Source organism: Strongylocentrotus purpuratus, unplaced genomic scaffold (genome assembly GCF_000002235.5).
Source record: "Strongylocentrotus purpuratus isolate Spur 01 unplaced genomic scaffold, Spur_5.0 spur5_contig_845, whole genome shotgun sequence".
NCBI classification, from domain to species: Eukaryota; Metazoa; Echinodermata; class Echinoidea; order Camarodonta; family Strongylocentrotidae; genus Strongylocentrotus; species Strongylocentrotus purpuratus.
The window spans coordinates 533584-553265 of NW_022145552.1; the positions used below are offsets into that span (position 1 = coordinate 533584).

General features: G+C 39.4%; 1 protein-coding gene across 3 annotated transcripts in view; it reads right to left on the reverse strand.

Annotated features, from left to right (window-relative positions):
* LOC100894086 (protein flightless-1 homolog) overlaps window positions 1–17190 on the reverse strand; it is a 45265-nt gene extending 28075 nt beyond the window's left edge. The window contains exons 1-9 of one of the 3 annotated variants that reach the window (XM_030991426.1): window positions 17121–17190; window positions 11385–11495; window positions 7365–7517; window positions 6752–6837; window positions 5630–5706; window positions 4152–4236; window positions 2788–3005; window positions 1076–1377; window positions 265–421 (exon numbers count right to left, since the gene is read on the reverse strand). In XM_030991426.1, coding sequence (XP_030847286.1) covers window positions 265–421; window positions 1076–1377; window positions 2788–3005; window positions 4152–4236; window positions 5630–5706; window positions 6752–6837; window positions 7365–7517; window positions 11385–11495; window positions 17121–17183 — 1252 coding nt within the window. In that variant the 5' untranslated portion in view covers window positions 17184–17190. Of the gene's footprint in view, window positions 1–264; window positions 422–1075; window positions 1378–2787; window positions 3006–4151; window positions 4237–4460; window positions 4502–4624; window positions 4738–5629; window positions 5707–6751; window positions 6838–7364; window positions 7518–11384; window positions 11496–17120 lie in introns of those variants that run through there. The other 2 variants (XM_030991432.1, XM_030991436.1) reach the window with 2 other exon arrangements.
* Between the last annotated feature and the right edge of the window lie 2492 nt (window positions 17191–19682).

The following is a 19682-nucleotide window of genomic DNA, read 5'->3' on the forward strand; positions in this document are numbered from 1 at the left end:
TAAAATCATGTTCCAACTACATATGAAAGCGTTGTTTACCTGGTGAGCTTTGTGTCTATGAAAGAGACACTACACATACATGTACCTGTCTCATAAGAAAAAGAGTTTTACATTTGGCTATTATAACGTGTTAACTACAGAAACAAAACGTTGCTTACCCAGTGAGCTTCCTGTCTATAAAGCAGGCACCACACCTACCCATCTTATAAAAAAAATGTGTTTACATTTGGCTATAATCAACTACAGAAACAAAGCGTTGCTTACTCGGTGAGCTTGCCTGTGAAGGAGGCACTACGCCTACAAGTCTGAGCTGATGGCTCAAGGAGAAGTCGATGTTGTAGTACTCTGCTCCGCTTCCTATCTGCTGTGGGATGGGCTTCGGGGGCATCACCAGGTCAGGGTTGTCCCTGACATCCAGTGTCTGTCATCAAAATAAAAACATAAGACCATTCGGTAAAAGGGTCTGAAAATCAGACAATTAATTAGGTGATTGCAATCACTTAAGTCGTTTCGACCAATAAGGGTCGTTTTTTCCCCACTAAGAGCCATTTTTAAGCCCTTTCATTTTTGAGGGATGTTGTAAATTAGTATTGTCTTTCAAATGCCGTTGGAATTCAACCTTTTCATTTTTGGGGCCTGCAAATTGTACATAGTACCTTTAACAAAAAAATTTTCATTAAGAAACATATTTATCTAAATGACCTCTCTTCAGTCAGAGTGAATGTACATCATGCAGTATAAAGATATAAAAAAATATTCAGAAACATCACAAAATGACTAAATGGCTTTTCATATGCAATAGCCTAAAGTTCTTTCCTAAATCAAAAGCTAATCATCATGGCAGGTTTGGTAAAAAATGCAAGCATAATGTATTGTAATTCCTCAATCTGCTTGGTAAGTTCAGCTTCCTCTACATCCTTGTTCCTGGCATATCAAGGAGGAAAACGACTATGAAATGTTAAGTTTTCTTTCAGACCCTTCTGTAAGGCAAAATGAAACCCCAAACATACAAATCATACATCTGAAAGCTTTCTCTCTAATGGAAACCATGCTACGTTCTTCAAAAGACACTCACCTCAAGATCTGTGATGAAGTGTATTGCCTCAGGGAGAGTGTAGAGACGATTCTTGGTCAGAATCAGCTTCTTAATCTTGGGGCAACGACAGATGCCCTCAGGGACCGACTCCAGGCGATTGTCGGCAGCGATGAATTGCTCCAGGGCGACCAGCTTGCTGATGCCTGTGGGGAGGCCGTCAAAGTCTATCTGGTTGCCGCTGATGATGAGGCGCTTCAGGGAGATGAGCTTGCACAGGGTTGGAGGGAGGGAGGTCAGCTTGTTGCGAGCAACGTTGAGGGTTTCCAGTCTCGTCCAGGAGTCTGTAACATCCGGGAGACGTGGAGAAAGAGAGAGAGAAAGAGATAAACAGAGATTACAATAAAAGCACTTGCTGCGGGTAAACATGATATCATCAGAGATGCCAACCCTATAGGATGGCTGTCAGTAACATTTACCATTTTTGTCAGTAACAATTGGGGGTCTTTCCGTAACGCAAGACACCGCAGCATAATTTTCGCGCAAAATGTACACAAACACCCAATCACTCTTACTGCATTTCGAACCTACCATTTTTAAGTCAAAAATAAAGATGTGCATAAAAACGTTTTTTAAAATCTATTTCCAGTCAAAGGATCTCCTCCTCGGGTACTCGCTCTTTTGAGTGAATCCATGATAATATTCAGGAAGAAAACACCTCGTTCAAGCGTCGAATGGCAAATTCGAATCCACAGTCAAATGGCAGAGCTCGTATCCTACACACGCACACGTAAACTCACCAGTACCACAGACACACCAGCCCAGGCCGCTAGGCCCGGCGTTCATGAACAACAATATACCGTATACCGCATTTGCAATGCGCCCGCTGAATCACCGAAGTCTTCGCTACTATACTATGAATGGGTATTGCGGGCGCCGCGCACACGATCATCTACCCCCATGCTCCCCCCAAAAGGCACGACCGCACGTAGCATACGTAGCCGCCGTGTTGTTTCTGAATTAAACAAGATGGCGGTGGACGGACCATGTGCACGAAAGTGCCTATCCAGTGTAGTCAAATTCAGTGAACTTATGAGTTTGTAAATGCGTGCGACATGCAGCGCTGTGTACGGAGGCTATGTGATAAGGCAGCATTCGCTATAATGTACTTTTGTTTATCGTTTCCCCGTAACCTTTTGATTGTTTACCGTAACGCCGTAACAAGAGCATTAAAACCGTAACAAATACGGCGAAACCGTAATGGTTGGCATCTCTGTATCATGCGAGACTGATCAGAAATATGAAAGTGTTCTGTCTTATTCAAGAGTGAGAAGTGGGATAAAAGAAGGAGTCAGACACATCATGAGATGGCTGAAAATGCTTTTTGATTGGGCTTATGCCATTGGGGAGCAAACTGAAGAGAGAACTGTTTGAAGTGAACAATGGTGGGGTTGCTAATTTGGTGAAGAGAATGTCACATCATTCACCATGTCAAAACAATAACCACCGTATGTGAAAATTGACGTACATTCAATGTCATCCTGAGGAGGCGTTTCACAAAACTTGTCGGCAGTGACAAATGAAAGTTTTTGTTATAAGCTACTGAAATCCTTGCTTCTGATTGGTTGTCAACAGATTTGTCACTGATTTTTGTCATTTGTCATTGAAAAAAGGCTTTGTGAAACGGGTCCCAGCTTAGAAAGATGAGACAATTGAAAATGAAAGAAAAGTCTGGCAAAGGCATGATCCCTTACCAATCGCAGACAGCTGTGTGATGCAGTTATTGCTCAGGTTGAGTCTCTTGAGAGATGATAGGGAATAGAAGGCATCAGGCACGCTCTCTAGATCATTGTATGAGAGGTCAACATCAGCCAGGTTAACCAGGGCATCCAGCTGGGGCGGGATGTTGGTCAGGTTCCGCTGGGTGTTGCGCAGATGAAGGGTCTGGAGCTGGGTCATAGACGTCAATTGCCTGACAGAAGGTAAAATGAGTAGTAATATTAACATGAAACCTGTATATAAAGACTGCTTAAGGGAAAGACAAAAAGTAATATTTGTAGACATGTTTCTTAAGTATATGTTTCAATTAGACACCATTTTCAAGGGAAACAAACAAATGTGGTCTTTCTATACAGGTGGTCACTAAAGCAGTACCATGAAATCTGTATATGAAGACTGCTCAAAGGAGACAAGACAAGTGGTCATTATAGGCAGGTGGTATTTATGTACATGTTCCTATAAATGAGAAAGAGTATTGAAGTGATACAGAAAATATGGTCTTTACAGAAATGTGGTCTTTCTATGCAGGTGGTCACTAAAGCAAATTTTAATGTACCCTATATCTAATTCTTGTATAGCGCATATGAGGGCCCCGTCTTATAAAAGAGTTGCGATTGATCCAAATCAATCGCAAGTGTGCAGTCTCCTATCTCTTAGGCCATGTAAAATTGATTTCATGTTGATCGTCCCCGCCCGCTTCCTTTTTGGGGGCCGCCTCCTATTTTTTTGATTTTTTTTTTGATTTTTTTTTTTTTGAAAGAAAAAAAACATGAAAAACACTGCTAAAATGGCTCTATTTCTGATTTAAAAAAAAAAAATTGTCGGCGGCCATCTTGAAAAAAAAATAGCCTCGACTGTCGGGGAAAATGTACCGAGCGGCCATTTTGAGCGGCCATTTTGAAATATCAAATATCAAATAACATGGTACACCCTCCTCCTCTTTTTCAAAAAATCCGGACGATCAACATGTAATCAATTTTACATGGCCTTATGTACATAGTTGCAGTTGATATCAATCGCACATACATGTACATTGCAATCAATATCAACTCTTTGTAAGACGGGCCCCAGATTATACATCTCTCTGAGCTTCCTAAGAAATTATTACCCATCTATATCCCAGCTATACTGATATAAGGCGCTGTAGCATTTGAGGTAATTTTTTTGTAAGTACCCAATTATCTCACATTGGTCGGGTGTGGCGAATGTAGACAAGTCTCTTGCCAACGGAAAAGAGTACTGTGACGGGAATGTGAACCCAGTACTTGTGATCCAAGGTCCAGTGACGTAACCACTTGACCACGGTACAGTTCAATCAAACACAATGAACATTTCTTACCTGAGTTGTGAATGGAGTAGTGGATTGTTGTTGAAGATCAGCGTCTGTATATTGGTCAGCCTTCGCATCTGAGGTGGAAGAATTTCTGAAAATAAAGAGAAGATTGCAAATAATTTGTGAAAAATACAGAAACATTGATGGTGACCTCTGAAAGTGATCTCATATCCAATAAGATGGCCATACAATAAACATGGGAATTAACGTTTGATGAATCACTGAAGTTAATCCCAGCAAGAGAACCAAAGATTTCTGAAAAAATAGACAAGATTGCAAAGCGTATGTGAGAAAATCAGACAATTTGATGATGACCTTTGAAAGTGATCTCATATCCAATAAGACGGCCATACAATGAACATAAGAATTAACATCACAGAAGTCACCCTCGTTAATTCCTGCAAGAGAATCTAAAATATCTGAAAAAATAGACAAGATTGCAAAGAGTATGTGAAAAAATCAGACAATTTGATGATGACCTTTGAAAGTGATCTCATATCCAATAAGACGGCTATACAATGAACATGAGAATAAACGTCACAGAAATCACGCTCGTTAATCCCTGCAATAGAACCTAACATAACCCAAACAAGGCAGGCGCCCATCAGATAATGATATGATTTTCGTTTTTTTTTAACCAGCTAACAATATGTTTCACTACAAAACGTATAAGGAAGGAAACCATGTATCACGACAAGGACTTCCTTTTGGATAGTTTTCAACATAACTTTCTATTTCCTGTTCTAGATCTGAGGTTTGGCAACTGACACTTTGCTCCACGCCCAGCAACTTCCCCAAAATTTCAATTGTTCCTGGTGAAAGGGAATTCTATACTGCTAGAATTAAAGGTATTGTCATTGAATCAAACAGATACTGGAATAAGTATATTAAAAATGAAGGAAAAAATGACATAGCATGACTCAAAAGCCTGACTAGTTTGTACCCAGAGCTTTAAGAAGAGCCTTATCTGTGCGTAACATCATTCAGAATTATGTGTTCTTGGCTTAGCTGAATAGTGTTAAAAGGTAATCTAAAATGTTTGTACATTATACATCTACTTCAACAAATCAAAAGTTGCAGGCAAAAGAATTATCAGCCTTAAAAATGAAAGAGAAAGTTAGTTTACTTTGTATTTATTTTATTCCTATATATAATACATCACATCACATCACATACAAAACATTCTGGGGTTTTCTGTAGGCAGATGCTTCAAGCAGAATTTGTTCATTCATCTTGATGTTCATAACTTGTCTTTTTTAACTGATTTTGCCTTACAGTCCCTCAGTCTAGCTGGGAGTCACATGTGCTGTTCAAAGATAAGTTTTGTCCACAACCTGCAGCTTCTTCTTGTCATCCAAAGAGCTATCATTTTCAACTTTCAAGAGACATTTTTGCAAGGATATTTTTCACACTAACATAAAAAACTTTTAAAATCACAACTTATTTTTCACCTTTCCAAGAAGTGAACCTGCTCTTTAACTCACCTAGTTTGTTGTCACTGAAGTTGATGTAGATGAGGTCAGTGAGGTTCATAAACAACTGCGATGGGATTTCCTTGATGCTGCAGAGTGAAAGTAAGAATGAGTGGTACAGAGATCAGTCAGGGTACTTTCACCTACATAGGATTGATGGGGAAAGTCCCCTTTTTCACATATGTATTTCGTAAGAGTGTATTAAAATGCCCACATCTGAACCTTGCCCTCTCATTCTCTCTTTATCTTTCATCTCTCTCTCTCTTTCTCTGTCTCTCTTCCTCATCTCTCTTTTCTTTTCTTCTATTCAACTTCTACATTTTTCATCTCTTCTTAACTGTCTTTATTCTTTTCTCTCTCTCTCTTCTTTAATCTTTTCTTATTTTTTCTCTCTAATCTCTTTCTTCATATCTCCTCTTCTTCTATCTGCCTTTCTCTCTTCTTCTCTCTCTCCTCTTTACTCTCTCTCTCATATTTCTCTTTCTTCACATCTCATCTTCTTCTATTTGTCTTTCTCTCTTCTCTTCTCAGTTTTTCTCTCTCTTATCTCTCTTTCTTTGCATCTCCTTTTCTTTTCTCACTCCTCTTTCATCTCTTCTTATGTTTTCTCTATCTAATCTCTCTTTCTACACATCTCCCGTTCTTCTTCTGTCTGTCTTTCTCTCTTCTTCTCTCTCTCCTCTCTCTTCCTTTGACAGAAAGAAAAAATACCTAAGAGTAAACAACAAACTCTATGTTTAACCACCTACTGTACCATAAAGTTTACTAACATTTTTTTGGTTTTAAATTTCACTTCATGAATATATGGACATATTTTTGTTTTTTTGTCCAGGTTTCAGGGAAAAGTAACAATATTTACAATGTAGCAACATGGTATGCAATTGAAATCATTACTTACACAACTACCACCCATGGCATCTAACCATTTAAAGCCAGCCTGTACTAGTTTGGCCAGGGGGATTAGACCTCCCTGCAAGGTCACTGACAGGTGGTTATCTCATCAAATCAGCTCTCAATTAACAAAAGAAAAAGAGGATCATGGGGGACCAACAGGCACCGATTAGGTATTGTTTGCTATATAGAGGGCGCAATTAGTTATAAGTACATATAGTACAGTGGGGCTTTAATACTTACTTGTTGAAGCTGAGGTTGAGGACGAGAAGAGACTTGGCTTTCTCCATGTCCTCTGGTATAGCCGATAACTGATTGTGGCTAAAATCCTGCAAAGAAGGAATGATTATCTAGATTACCAGCAGAGCAGCTTCTGAAGGCTGACATACATTTCTTACAAACTTAAGATGATGATGGTAAATAATAGTAATAATATTTAATTTTTATATAGCTGTACATATACATTTGGCACGCTTAACCTGCATGAAGTACAGTATGGGTACTTGTGGTAATATCTTTAAGTCTAATTATAGAAGCTTAGCTAAAACTGACATTAATAGGATTCAGCACTTTAGGTCCTCAAGTGCTTTTTAAATCCAACCATTACTACAAAAGCAACAGCTCCCTTCTCTCTCAGTATTTCAGCATTACCATGGACAAAAACAAGTTTCTTCGTGATGACTGTTCTCATGAAATTCCATCCCCCCCCCCCCCCATTTTTTTCTTCAAATTAAAGGAATTTCATAATTTTGTAAGCATATTTGATTCTCACTTCACGTCATGAATGATATACATCTACTGTAACAGTACATGTATCTCTTGAATAATAAAATGTAGATGAAGATGAAACTCTTACGACAACGGTCATGTCTTCCAGGATGAAGATATCGTTGGGAATCCCGGAGTTACGGATCTTGTTGTGCCGCAGGTTCAAGGTGCGCAGGCACTGCATTGTGGGAAGGTCGCCGTGGATCTGGATCAGGTTATTCCTCGACATGTGGAGGTGCTCCTGTTTTAATAGAGTGTGGGTGAGGAAATGGGATGCAAGGTATAAATAACACAAGAACACAATTTATGACTTCACAAATAAATATACATTGATCGATGGACAACACTTTGAGGGGTCAGTGGCACAGAGACGTAACTCCATTTTGAGAAAAAGTGGTTATTTTGTCACTGAGCACTTGGGCCTTAAGGAGTTAAGTCTATGTTTCACTAGCCATTGACTTCCATTGGGTGTTGGGTGGAGTTAAGTCTTTACGTTTCCTGGAAAGTCCACATTTTTCTGAACATTTTGATATCACATGCTCATTTTGGCAAAATATGGAGTTACGTCTTTGTGTTACTGAACCAGAGATGCCAACTTTTGAAAATCAGAAATAGGGAGGATTTGCTAGGACACCAAATAATGTGCGCATAGCGCACATCTCGAGCGCGTAGCGCTCGATCCATGCGGCGGGGTCCAGGGCCCGCCTTAGGGCCCTGGAAGCTCTGGGGTTTCTAGATGCTCTCTGGTGCGATCTGAGCCTTATTTTGGAGCATTTTACATGTGTATTTAGTTAAATAATTCCCACTTTTTTTTAAAAATAACATACATTGTACAAATTACAAAAAAATATTAAATAGGCACTTTTTTGGAATATACATTTTTAAAAATTGAGGGGACAGTAGAAGATGAATTTTGACGTAGATAATCAATATTCTTCTTACCTTACTTGCTGGCACTAGTGCTGGCAGCTTTAAGTGACAGTTTTGTGGCTATCTTAGCCCTGTTGATGATTTCTTTGCTGTATTCTCTGTTGAAGCAAGGGGTATTGTGGGCGAGCTTCTCAATCAGTAGCGCTTCCAAGGTTTTAACACTTAAGTTTGGCCGAAATTCGGTGTGGTTTTTTCTCACGATACTGAATGCCCTCTCACATGATGCATTGGAATGCGGAATGACCAAGATTCCCTTCATCACTTTGGTCAAAGTAGGGTACATCTTGGCACCAGTACAGGGATCTGGGAGCTGAGAAATCCGATGCCACTGCTCATCCACTCTTACTGTCTCAGTAGCAATTGAAGCTATGGAGGTGTCTGCCTGGTAGTGGGCAAATTCACTCTCCAGACTGTCAACATCACCGTCACCCAACAGACAGGGGAATTTCTTGACGAAAAACTCCACAGAGTCAAACCCCACTTCTTGGTGTTGCTTGAGATCCAGCACCTGAGCATGCTTTGCTAATTCATCATCTAGAGGCCAGGTTTTGAAGATGTAAGCACAGGCTTTCACATAGTACGAGCGAACAGCACTGAAGAAACCTTGGATGTCTGACTCACTCAGAGTGAAGGTTGACTTCTCTAGGCTTCTCTGTTCTCTTATGTATAGTTTGGCATCCTTCCCAATCATGAGTTCCTCATCATTCTTCTGATGATTTCTGTCAGAGTAAGGTACTTCTAACAGAGCAACTGATGACACTGATGATGGTTTCAAAAACCGGATGAAGATATCCTTCAGTAGTCCATTGAGTTCTCTGTGGAGGAGATGGATACAAGGTTCTTCCCTTTGGAGCAGAAGATTCCCCTTCTCAAAAAGCCTGTTTGCATATCGAAGGAAGAAGCAATAGAGTTTGGTTTGGGGTGACAAGAACATCCTGTTGGCACGTTTTTCTCTGGATTCCTGCAAGGTGTGGGAGGAAGATGCACTGCTAGCTGCAGGCTGATTGCACTTGTGTTTGCTGGCAGCAGAAGAGGTCGGAGCACCTTTACGCTTGAGGTGAGAGCTAGTAGGTGCAGCCAAGGAAGGCGTAGGCTTCTGACTTGAGGGTTTTGCTGAGCTTTTATCAACAGACTTGGCAAAAGCAGAACTTAACTTGGGTCCTCCTTTGCCTGTAGAAGAACTTGAAGGGCAGGTGCTGCTACCTGCTCTCACCATTGATTTTGATGCTGTCCCTGTTGTCTGTTTTGAGGCAGAGGCTAACTTAAGGGTAGCGGGAACTCCTGCCCCACGAGAGCTAATTGTAGCTTTAGATCCTGCAGTTCCAGGAGATACAACAACAGCGTTCTTCTTCCTCAATGTTATGGCTTTCACTGGTTTCATTTTTCTTTGCACTTCTTCTTTGAAGAAGAGGCGAAGAGGCTCCCACTGTTCTATCAGCCTGTCTAGGCACTGGCCAAGTGACAACCATCTTGTTGCGCCATGCTTCAGTATCTTATGTGTAGGGGCATCACAGAGTTCTTGCAGTGCTTTAACTCCTTTGATACGTTTACTACTTTTGTCTAAGTAGTAATAGATATCAACGAGAAAGTCATCCAATGCAACTGGCAAGGCCTGAGCTGCCTTCTTGGCTGTATTATGGATCATATGGCATGGACATCCCATGATGTAGCACTCTGGATTTTCTTTGTGGATATAAGCAGCAACACCTTTGTGCTTGCCCAACATGACAGAAGCATTATCCGCACAAAAGGACACACAATTTCCCCATGGAATTTTCCTGTCATTAAGCTCACTATGAAGCAGTTTGTAGATGTTTACTCCTGTGGAATCTTGTTTGCATGCGGGCAAACTTAGCAAACCTTGCTTCACAACCCCAGCGCTGTCATCATAGTACATAATCAAGACAGGATAAAGCTGAGAATCACCACCATCATTACTACCATCTGTAGCTAAGCTGAATGGAAATGATCTAGCAATATCGGCAATAGCTGAAGCAGTCACATTCGATAACTCACCAATTATTGCTGAAGTTTTTGTTCTTGCACAACCATACTTAGAAGCCACTTTCGAGTCTGGAAACATCTTTCGAAATAGAGGGCCAGCGTGGTCTGCGACAGCTATTGGCAAGTTATGTTCCACTATAAATCCAGTAAAGAAAAGCTCGGCTCTGGTAACATCCTCTTCCTCGCTCGTCCCTTGCTTGGTGAAATAAGTCATAAGGGTACTCTTGCCCGAAGATCTCGCCTTCGCAATGTCTGTGTGCCGTTTGATCCCAACGTGCTTCCGAATATCATCACGACCGCCGTGCTCAACTGAAATGTCAACGCTGCATATCGTACAAAATGCATGATGAATTCCTCTATCAGACTTCCGAATACACGGGAACTGAAGACTGTATTCGGCCTTATACTTTTGAGACCATTTTTTGGTCTTCTTTTGCTGTTTTTCCGCCATTCCGTGTCAATTTCAAAAAATTGGTTACGCCAAAATCGCCCTTCAATGTTCCACTGCGCGACTCCACTATCTTCAACTCCAGCGGCCACTCACACAGCGGTCGGCCGGGACCGCCGGGCTGGTCCGCAGTGAAATCCCGTTCGGCGCATCGCATGCAGCTGCAAAGCATGCGAGCTACTGAGCCAATCTTTCGCTGCTCCTTATTTTTTTTGCTTTTACGTAGAATTCGGTAGCAGCGAACATAGTTGAATTACTACATGCTAAAGTTAGCAGACGATATTTCTCATTCAATTCGAAGATAAATATACTGATCAGTGCAAAAATATCATAATATCGGGAGGATAAGGATGGAGATCGTAAGGTCGGGAGTTGGGGTGAAAAATCGGGAGCCTCCCGATGAAATCGGGAGGGTTGGCATCTCTGCTGAACCCTCGTCTTGATCTCTAACACATAAATATATAAATATATATGGGAAGTCCACTTGCATGAAGTATTTTTTTCTTAAAAGTATTTTTTCCAACATTGGTGAGTTGAATTGATTGTATTTTATTGCTGTTTAGGTGTCATCAGCTGTCACTAAAGAGTCTATTTTGAGTGAATTTTGGTGAGTATTGTACAGTGGTATTTGAAAATCAATTGATAAAGGTCATCTGAACAGGTTTCTTTTACACAAACTAAAACAAACTAATGCTTCCTTTAGTGGGAAAACCAGGCTATACATACCAGTTTATTGAGTTGTGAAAGTTCATCTGGTAGCATCTCCAGGTTGGTCTGGTTGAGTCGTAGCCAGCGAAGGCCAGACATGTCAGCCACAGCACTCGGAAAGACATCTCCCTGCAAACATAACATTGGTAAATATAGTATACCATAGGCACACATAGCTGCATCATTATCCTGGCTGTGTAGTAAAAGAGGCAACACTGTACTGCAGTACAGTACATAAAACCTGCTGCAGCTACCCTTCTAAACTGTTATCATACATATTAACCACTCAATATTGATAACAAATAACAAACAAATCAAATTTACCAGTTTCGTTTATGAATTTTACTTGAGTTTCCAGTAGTTCTAGCAAGACTTCTGCCGATTTGGTCTATCGTTCTCAACTCTGTACTGGTACCTCCATTTTCTAATGTTACGTACGTCTTATAATAAGTGGCCCGGCAGCACTCTCATACATTAATTATACGCACGCTCTATGGCGCCCCATTTGCCCAATAATTCACATGAACAATAATATCGCCCGTAAACTGGTGTATATCGCCGATAACTATGTTTATCAACAACCGTATTTGCCGGCTAAAAGGCCGCAGTATTTTTGAAAGAGAAAATATAAAAAAGTCGGGGTGCGGCCTTTAAGGCGAAAGAGTAAAAAAAAAAAAAAACTCAAGTCAAAACCAGCACGAATTTGCACATATGGGACTATGAACTACGGACTACGATGGTGATGGTACAATAACTATACCACTATGGTACAGGACATATTTTGAAGAGAATGTTGACTAAGAATCATCAGAAGAATTATTTACTATTAATTGTACCACGATTGATAACTTGAATAAAATATGAACAAATTAATACGAAAAAATTGATTTATTAATTCTCATATTAAGTTGTGAAAACATAATTCAAGTCTACTGAGTACTACTACTGACCTAAAATGATCTTTGACCTTATGACATGGAATTTGTGTCATGTGATTTGTGATACTTGATAACCCTTGGGTACAAGTTTCATAGAATTTGAACAATCAATTTTGAAAATATGCTAAAAAAACAAAATCTGGATGTTGATGCCACAACAAAGTCTAAGTTTGTTGACCTAAAATGACCTTTGACCTTAACTTAGCGACCTGAAATACTACTCACATGATTGGGGAGACTTGATTACCCAATAGTCCAAGTTTCATTGACTAAGAACTTATACTTTTAAAATTATATCAAAAATTCAAAAACTTAACCCTTGGTTAAGTTTTTGATGTTGACGCGGCCGTCACCAGATAGTGTTTTACGAGAAAATTACTATTATTTTGTTTTGTTCGTTTTTTTTTTTTTTTTTAAACACCATTTTTGATTGAAAAATGTTTATCACTCGATAAACAGTGTTTATCTGGATTAACTGTTTATCGGGGATAAATAGTGTTTATCAAAATGAACTGTGTTTATTGAGTGATGAAAAGTTTTCCCCAATAAACAATGTTTATCTGTCGATAAAAATATTTTATCGCTCGGCGATAAATGGTGTTTAATCGGCGATAAACAATGTTTATCAGTGATAAATAGTTTTTACCGGTATCTGAATTATTGGGAACATGACGCGCCATAGAAAAATAGCACATTGCGACCGCTACGTTATGGCTGAGGTAACGAATGTGCAAAGACTCTGGACCAGGGAGAGAAAAGGTGCCTTAAAAGTAAGTTTACACAATTTTTTTTCTATTCTAACATTAAAATAATGTAGTTTAATACCACAAAATGTAAGACAAATATAACACAACAACCTATGTTATGTTGTATTTGTTGAGTATTTTACAGGCAAAAAAGTTCAAAAAGTCCACTCCTTGCCTCACACATACAGAGCTACCAAGTGTCACGCATTAAGCGTGACATCACGCATTTGGAGGGTCTGGAAATGCTCTCACGCACGGCGCGCGCTAGATTTAGAAAAAAGGCTATACCTTACACGTGTGTTATACCCTCGCACGCGCGCTTGAACTTGATCTTTGAACTTGGCGTCTCTGCACATACATGCAGTGCTAGAGATCAATACACAATAGCATTGACTCTCTATGCTTTGCTGGAGTGACCATAGCGTACAGTAGATGATATTAGACCGAAAGCTTCAGCAAAGCATAGTCAATGCTAATGCGTATTGACCTCTAGCACTGCATGCTTGCTGTGAGGAAGGTATTATTAGACCCATACACAAATATACACACCACACAATATTCAGTGGCGGATCCAGTGCTCCAAAAAAATATGTTAAAATCAGCCCTAAATTCGCCCAAAATGTATTGAAAAACAGGGACGTGCCCCCCCCCCCCCCCCAGCCCCCCCAAAAAATTATAATTATTTTGTTATTTTATTTTAAAAAAATAAAAATAAAAAATAAAACATGCCAATGGCTGACCTAAAAAGGTGACCTCACGGAGCACTGTCCAATATTGGTCGGGTGCGGGAAAGTGTGATTTTGGACCCATTTGCGATGTTGTTTACCTACCTCTCCACAGGACCCTATGGGAGCAAATTAAGGCCCCCTTGAATAATATCATAAAAAACATTTCAAGGGAGCCCTTAAGGCTAGATCGGTAAGTATGACAACAGACTTACAGTAGGGATGTTACAAAAAAATTAAATCTCAGAATTCAAGCTCTTGCTTTATGCCATTAGACAGAGCTTGATAAGACCTTTTATTTGATGCCTCATTTATCGTAATAGCCCCAGTAATAAGAAAGTTATGCCAATTTTAAACGCCCGGAAATCATGTATTTAATTGCTTTGTTTTCCTTTGTTTTTAAACCAAAAGTTGTGATCTCAAATGTGACCGAAAGATTCCATTTCATTACATAAAATCGCCCCAAAATGTATGTAAATACACAAAAACCGCTAATCGGGCCATCATTTTTGCATGACATTTTCACATTCCTCATCCCAAAAAACATATTTCTAATCGATAGATTTTGCTGAAATTTCACCAAAAGCAAATTCACATGTTAACCAATCATCCTAGATACTTTTTTTCAAATCCTGTAGGTGGGATCAGGGTACAGAATGGCACTAAACACGGCTCTTGTGAAACAGTGCAGCAAAACAAACTGCCGAAAACATAAATCATAACAAATTTAGTATGAAATGAAAGATAACAATGTCATTCTTCTCATCCAATATAAATCATGAAACAAAAATCTAATCAGCCCATCAAAAGATCACATTTACCTAGGCTATCCAAATTGGTCTCCAATAGTGCATAACAGCCCCATGGCAGAAACCTTCATGGCGAAAGCACACACATTGTAACATACCTACTTACAGTTTGAATTATTCTTTCTAACATCGGTAAGTTAAAATAAATGGTAGACTAGACCTAGATCTATTTTACTACAACTAGAGTAAGACCGCCAAACTTCGGACACTTAAGACAAAACGGGGGAAAACATTAAATTCTTTTTTTAATTATTGAAAGATCAAAATATACTATTATTGTGCAAATACTGTTTATGTATATCATGAAAAGAAAATTAGTAAAGGAAATGGAAAACTAGAATTATTTACTTACCCGCCGAACCTTTTTTCATGCCAAGCTTCGGACGCACTTGCCAAGCTTCGGACGTTCATGAGTAGCGCACGTATAACGCACGTATAGCGCATAGCGCACGTACAGCGCACGTATAGCGCGCGCGCTAAAGTGCGCATTCATCGGAGGTTTGGAAACCGGATCAAAAATGGTACGACGGGGGTAAGTTTGACTGCGTTGATTTCATGAAAAAAGTATTATTTTCTCGTTTTGGGTAGATTTATTTTAGGTAGAACTATCAGAAAGGTGTTTTTCACAACACTCACACAATATTTTGGTGCTAAAATCTTACGAAAGCGCTATTTTTTCGTAGTCAAAATGACACTCAATGTTGCCTGTCCGAAGTTTGGAAGAGCGCCACCTTCTGGTAGGGGTACCTGTATAGTACCCCTAGGTCCGTGGTAATGGCCGCCATTAGAAAATTTTCGCGATAGAGTGAAAAAGTATCTCATAAGCTCCCATAATTTTGGCAGAAACCACGTGAAATATGCCAAGGATTTGTTTGTAATCGATATATTGAAGGCTCTATACCTTAACTCCCCTGTTAAGGGACTGTAAAAATCCAGGTAACCTGAAATCTGTCTCTGAATTCGATGTTTTTTTTAGTTTTGCAGACGGCAACCTGCCCTAACTTTCTGTACTAACGATGTAGGTTAGTAATAGTATCAAATGCATGCAAGTTACCCGCCTGAGCTAGGCTCATATTTTGCGTTCGAGCCGTTGAAGTAATTTTTGTCCGAAGTTTGGCGGTGTCCGAAGTTTGGTGGTTTTACTAGGGTGTCTGAACGATTTTTCAATTTTCAATTTGGGATCGTTTTTCACCATTTTTGTTTGATATTTGAATTAAAAATGTAATCAGAATAATACATTTCAAATTTCAAGTCTCGCCGATGTTTCTATCAAAAGATACAGCCCCTTCAAAATGCTGAAATATTCATAGCATTTTGCTCAGAATCGACGAAAAAGACGTACACGCAGAGTTATGTTGTTTTGCTAAATTTAGCCAAACAGCTGTATCGCGCGATATGCAAGCGTATGCATATCGTACGCAAGTTGCTCAGCCAATGCGCGACTTGCAAGCTTGAGCCACGCTGTCTCCGCGATATGTGCCATTGACTAGTATGGGTGGCCGTTCCCGCTATAGAACCCGGAAGTGAATACACGTTGTAGTCAATGGCAATATCGCGGAGACAATCTCCGCGATATTGCCATTGACTACAACGTGTATTCACTTCCGGGTTCTATGGCGAGAATCGGCCGCCCATACTTTCATTCACTATAAGCGCACATGTTACGATGTAACCATGGTTTGGACTGAGCGGAGCTCACGCCTCCCTAATTAGCTGATTCCAAAAATGTGGGAAGGGTATTTTCAAACTGTTATAACAAATGATCCCTTGGGGCTAGCGAAAAAAAAAGCATCTGGATATTATCCTTACGTCTAGCCCTGCTTAAGCCGCGGGGGCGCAGCTCAGGAAAGTGGCAAATTTTGGAGCTAGGATGCAAACAACATTTCAATCGCTGTTTTGACCAAGATATTTTTAGAATTCTGGGGGTGGCCCCCTATGGGGAATATGGAGAAAAACCTGCTCTTTCATATGACACCTCATTTATTGAGTTTCACCTTCAGGATCATTTGTTATAAAGGTTTGAATTTCAAATTTTTTCATAAAATCATTGACCAATTTTGGATGGTCGCGCAATGCACGTAGACCACATAGGGAAGCGTACAATCTCTATGGGAAGGGTTTTAGCACACAACATTGGGTGCGCGATCAGACACCCTAGTTTTACTCTAGAGTCTCTTTAGGTGTCATCAATTGTTACTAGAGTACCGATTTTTAGTGAAATCAGTTGAGTTTTGTACAGTAGTGTTTAAAATGTTGAGAATCAATAGCACAGCTTTTAATACACAGCCAGGCCAGGGTAGTAATGCAGCTATGCATTGTGTGGCTGCCGCTGCCTTTTATTTTATGCGCAGCGTTTTTACAAACGAAGATTTAAACATATGGGACCACACACACAATTTGGCATACGGCTACCGGTATGTTTTCCTTTACTGCACCCAACAAACAACTAAAACCTTTTCACTCTGGCGGAATACTACATCAACAACCAATTTCAAACATTTCACAATACATAAATGAACATGTAACATTAACAAACCCGAAAATCATTGCGGCTGAGATCCACACCCCTCACAAACGGAAGTACACCAGTCTGCGCCATATTGAATACTAGAATAACGGGGTCATTGCACTGACCTCTACAGTGATGTGTGATGATAATGATGGGCGTGGGGGGGGGGGGGGGAGGGGGGGGGGTGTCACTAATTAGGGTGAGGTGGTGGTATATTGGAGGAGTTGGACTCTTAATCTGTTCTGGGTTTCTTGATTGATCTTCGTTTCTTGATTGAACAATTAACTGACTAGCTCTGTACTTTCGCATCTACCGGGGTACCGGCCCACCAGGGTGGAGAGTGGTAAAATTGGATTAATGTCTTTCAAAAAGGACGTTAATGCCATGCTGGAATTCGAACCCTCAACCTTCTGGTTGAGAGTCAAGTGAATGAACCACTATAGCACGACACCTGTATTAGACTAGCATGCCGCGCCGAGGGTTAAGTAATACAAAGTTTTGGTATGGGGTCATGAATTTGGTTCAAATGAACATATTGGAAGCATATGCGATCCGATATTCAGTGATCGTTGTCGCGGTTGAAAACGAGTTTAAAGTTATGAAATTGTAAATAATAAACTCTTTATGTTGTATAGCTCCCTCTCAAGGTCAAGATATTAATTAAGCTATAAAACAATGTTTCTTTACTAAAATCAGCCGATTAGCTATTCTGGTTTCGAAATTATATTATATCACTACTATACTCTGAGATTTTCATGGTCGCAGCTAGCCAGCTACCATTGTGACGGCCGTAGGCGCTATTTGAAATTTATCAAAAATTTACCGGGAGCACCGGACAATTTTTATATTCAATTTTTCTCGAAGTGTTTTAGGGGCTAAATTTTCTAGTGCTCATAATAAATCCATAGGGGCATCCAAATGTTTCAAAATTGTAAAGAATCACTATCCACCCAATTTTTCCACCAAAACTTCGGACCTTTAAGGGGAACACATCTCATAGCAAGATATTGCCTACCATGGAGTCAATCAAAATGCAACACTTTTAAATTGTTCAAAACTAGACTGTATGTGACATGGTTAGGTAGAGTAACTCTTACTAATTATTTTGATACTATTTTTGTGGAATATTTTGTAAATGGTTCAAAGGCAGGGGATCGCACATTTTCCTTTCATTTACATTGTTTTACGGTAATGTAAGCATAATTGTTTTATTAAGCAAAGTGAAATGCATATACTCTGTGTCATTTTTGTGTAATTTGTAACAGTAGTTTGTTGTTTCACCAAGGAAAGCTTGGAAAATTAAACGAACCTACTGAAAATGATACCAATTCTGAGAGGCAACGGTTCGTTAGACCCTAGTACTATTTGGTGTGCATGTTTATTATTCCAGCATTATAAAACATTAATTTATTAAGAATAATTTGAGTGTATTTAGTACCTGATACGGAATAACTTCTCTAAGCACTGTTATAGAATTATTACTCCAGTCATCGAATCCGTTCACGCACACAATGTGCACCATCTCCACTCCCTGAGACGTATTCTATCATATGGTCACCCTGCGCGCTTAATGGCAGGTTGCTATCATAAAGGCTTTCATCATCGTACCAGCTCCCTATTCTTTTCTGGGTAAGGAGCAGCAATTTTTTCAAAGGTAATTCCTTCTGGATACTTTCAAAGTTGAATTCATTTCATTTGACTGATTTGTGTTGATGTTAATTTATTTCCATATACATGTACATCACTTTTATAGCTACAATCCTGTCGATGTATGAATTTTTTATTAGATTTGTTTATTTAGTTCACTTTCATTTATTTCTCCTCAAGAGATCAACAGATAAAAATACATATATAAACAGACAAATGGAAGACAATACATGAGATGAATTATAAAAAGTGAGGAAGGCAGTGGCCAAAAAGGAAACAAACCTCGTATTAGAGGCCAACCCTTTAAGAAAACAAGATATACAATATGTAACATGAAAACACATCAACTTTATTTACCAACTTTATTTATTTATAATAACCATGCATTTCATACAACCATACCTACATATACAAGAAGACAAAATATTGGTTGGTAAAAGGGGCCAGATAATAGCATATGTGCTCGTCGATCCTAGCGCCTTACAGCTAAAAATGGATCTTGTACAAGTAACCTTCAGGAGCAAAAAAGGGAATTTACCAATTCAATCGATATTATAAAATAGACTACAGTTTAACAATGTCTTACAAGTTACAAACTTATAATCTGAAATAGAATTGTTGTACATATACAGACTATTTGCATGGATTTTTAATTTATGATTTGTTCAAAAAATATGTGGTTACATACTCTGACATGAATAGGTAATCTATTACAAAATTCAAAAGACAATTAAAATCGACCTCGTGTCGTTCTACATTTTGGGAGACGTAATTGTCCACCTTCAGTTTGCCTTGTGGAGTAGCTATACTCTAGAATGGCACAATAATCTATCAAGGCAATGAGGCAAATGTTTATTAAACAGATCAGACATGAAGGTAGAGATTGATATATCATCCTAATTATACAAAGTTAGGATTCGCAATCTTTTAAGTATTGGAGCT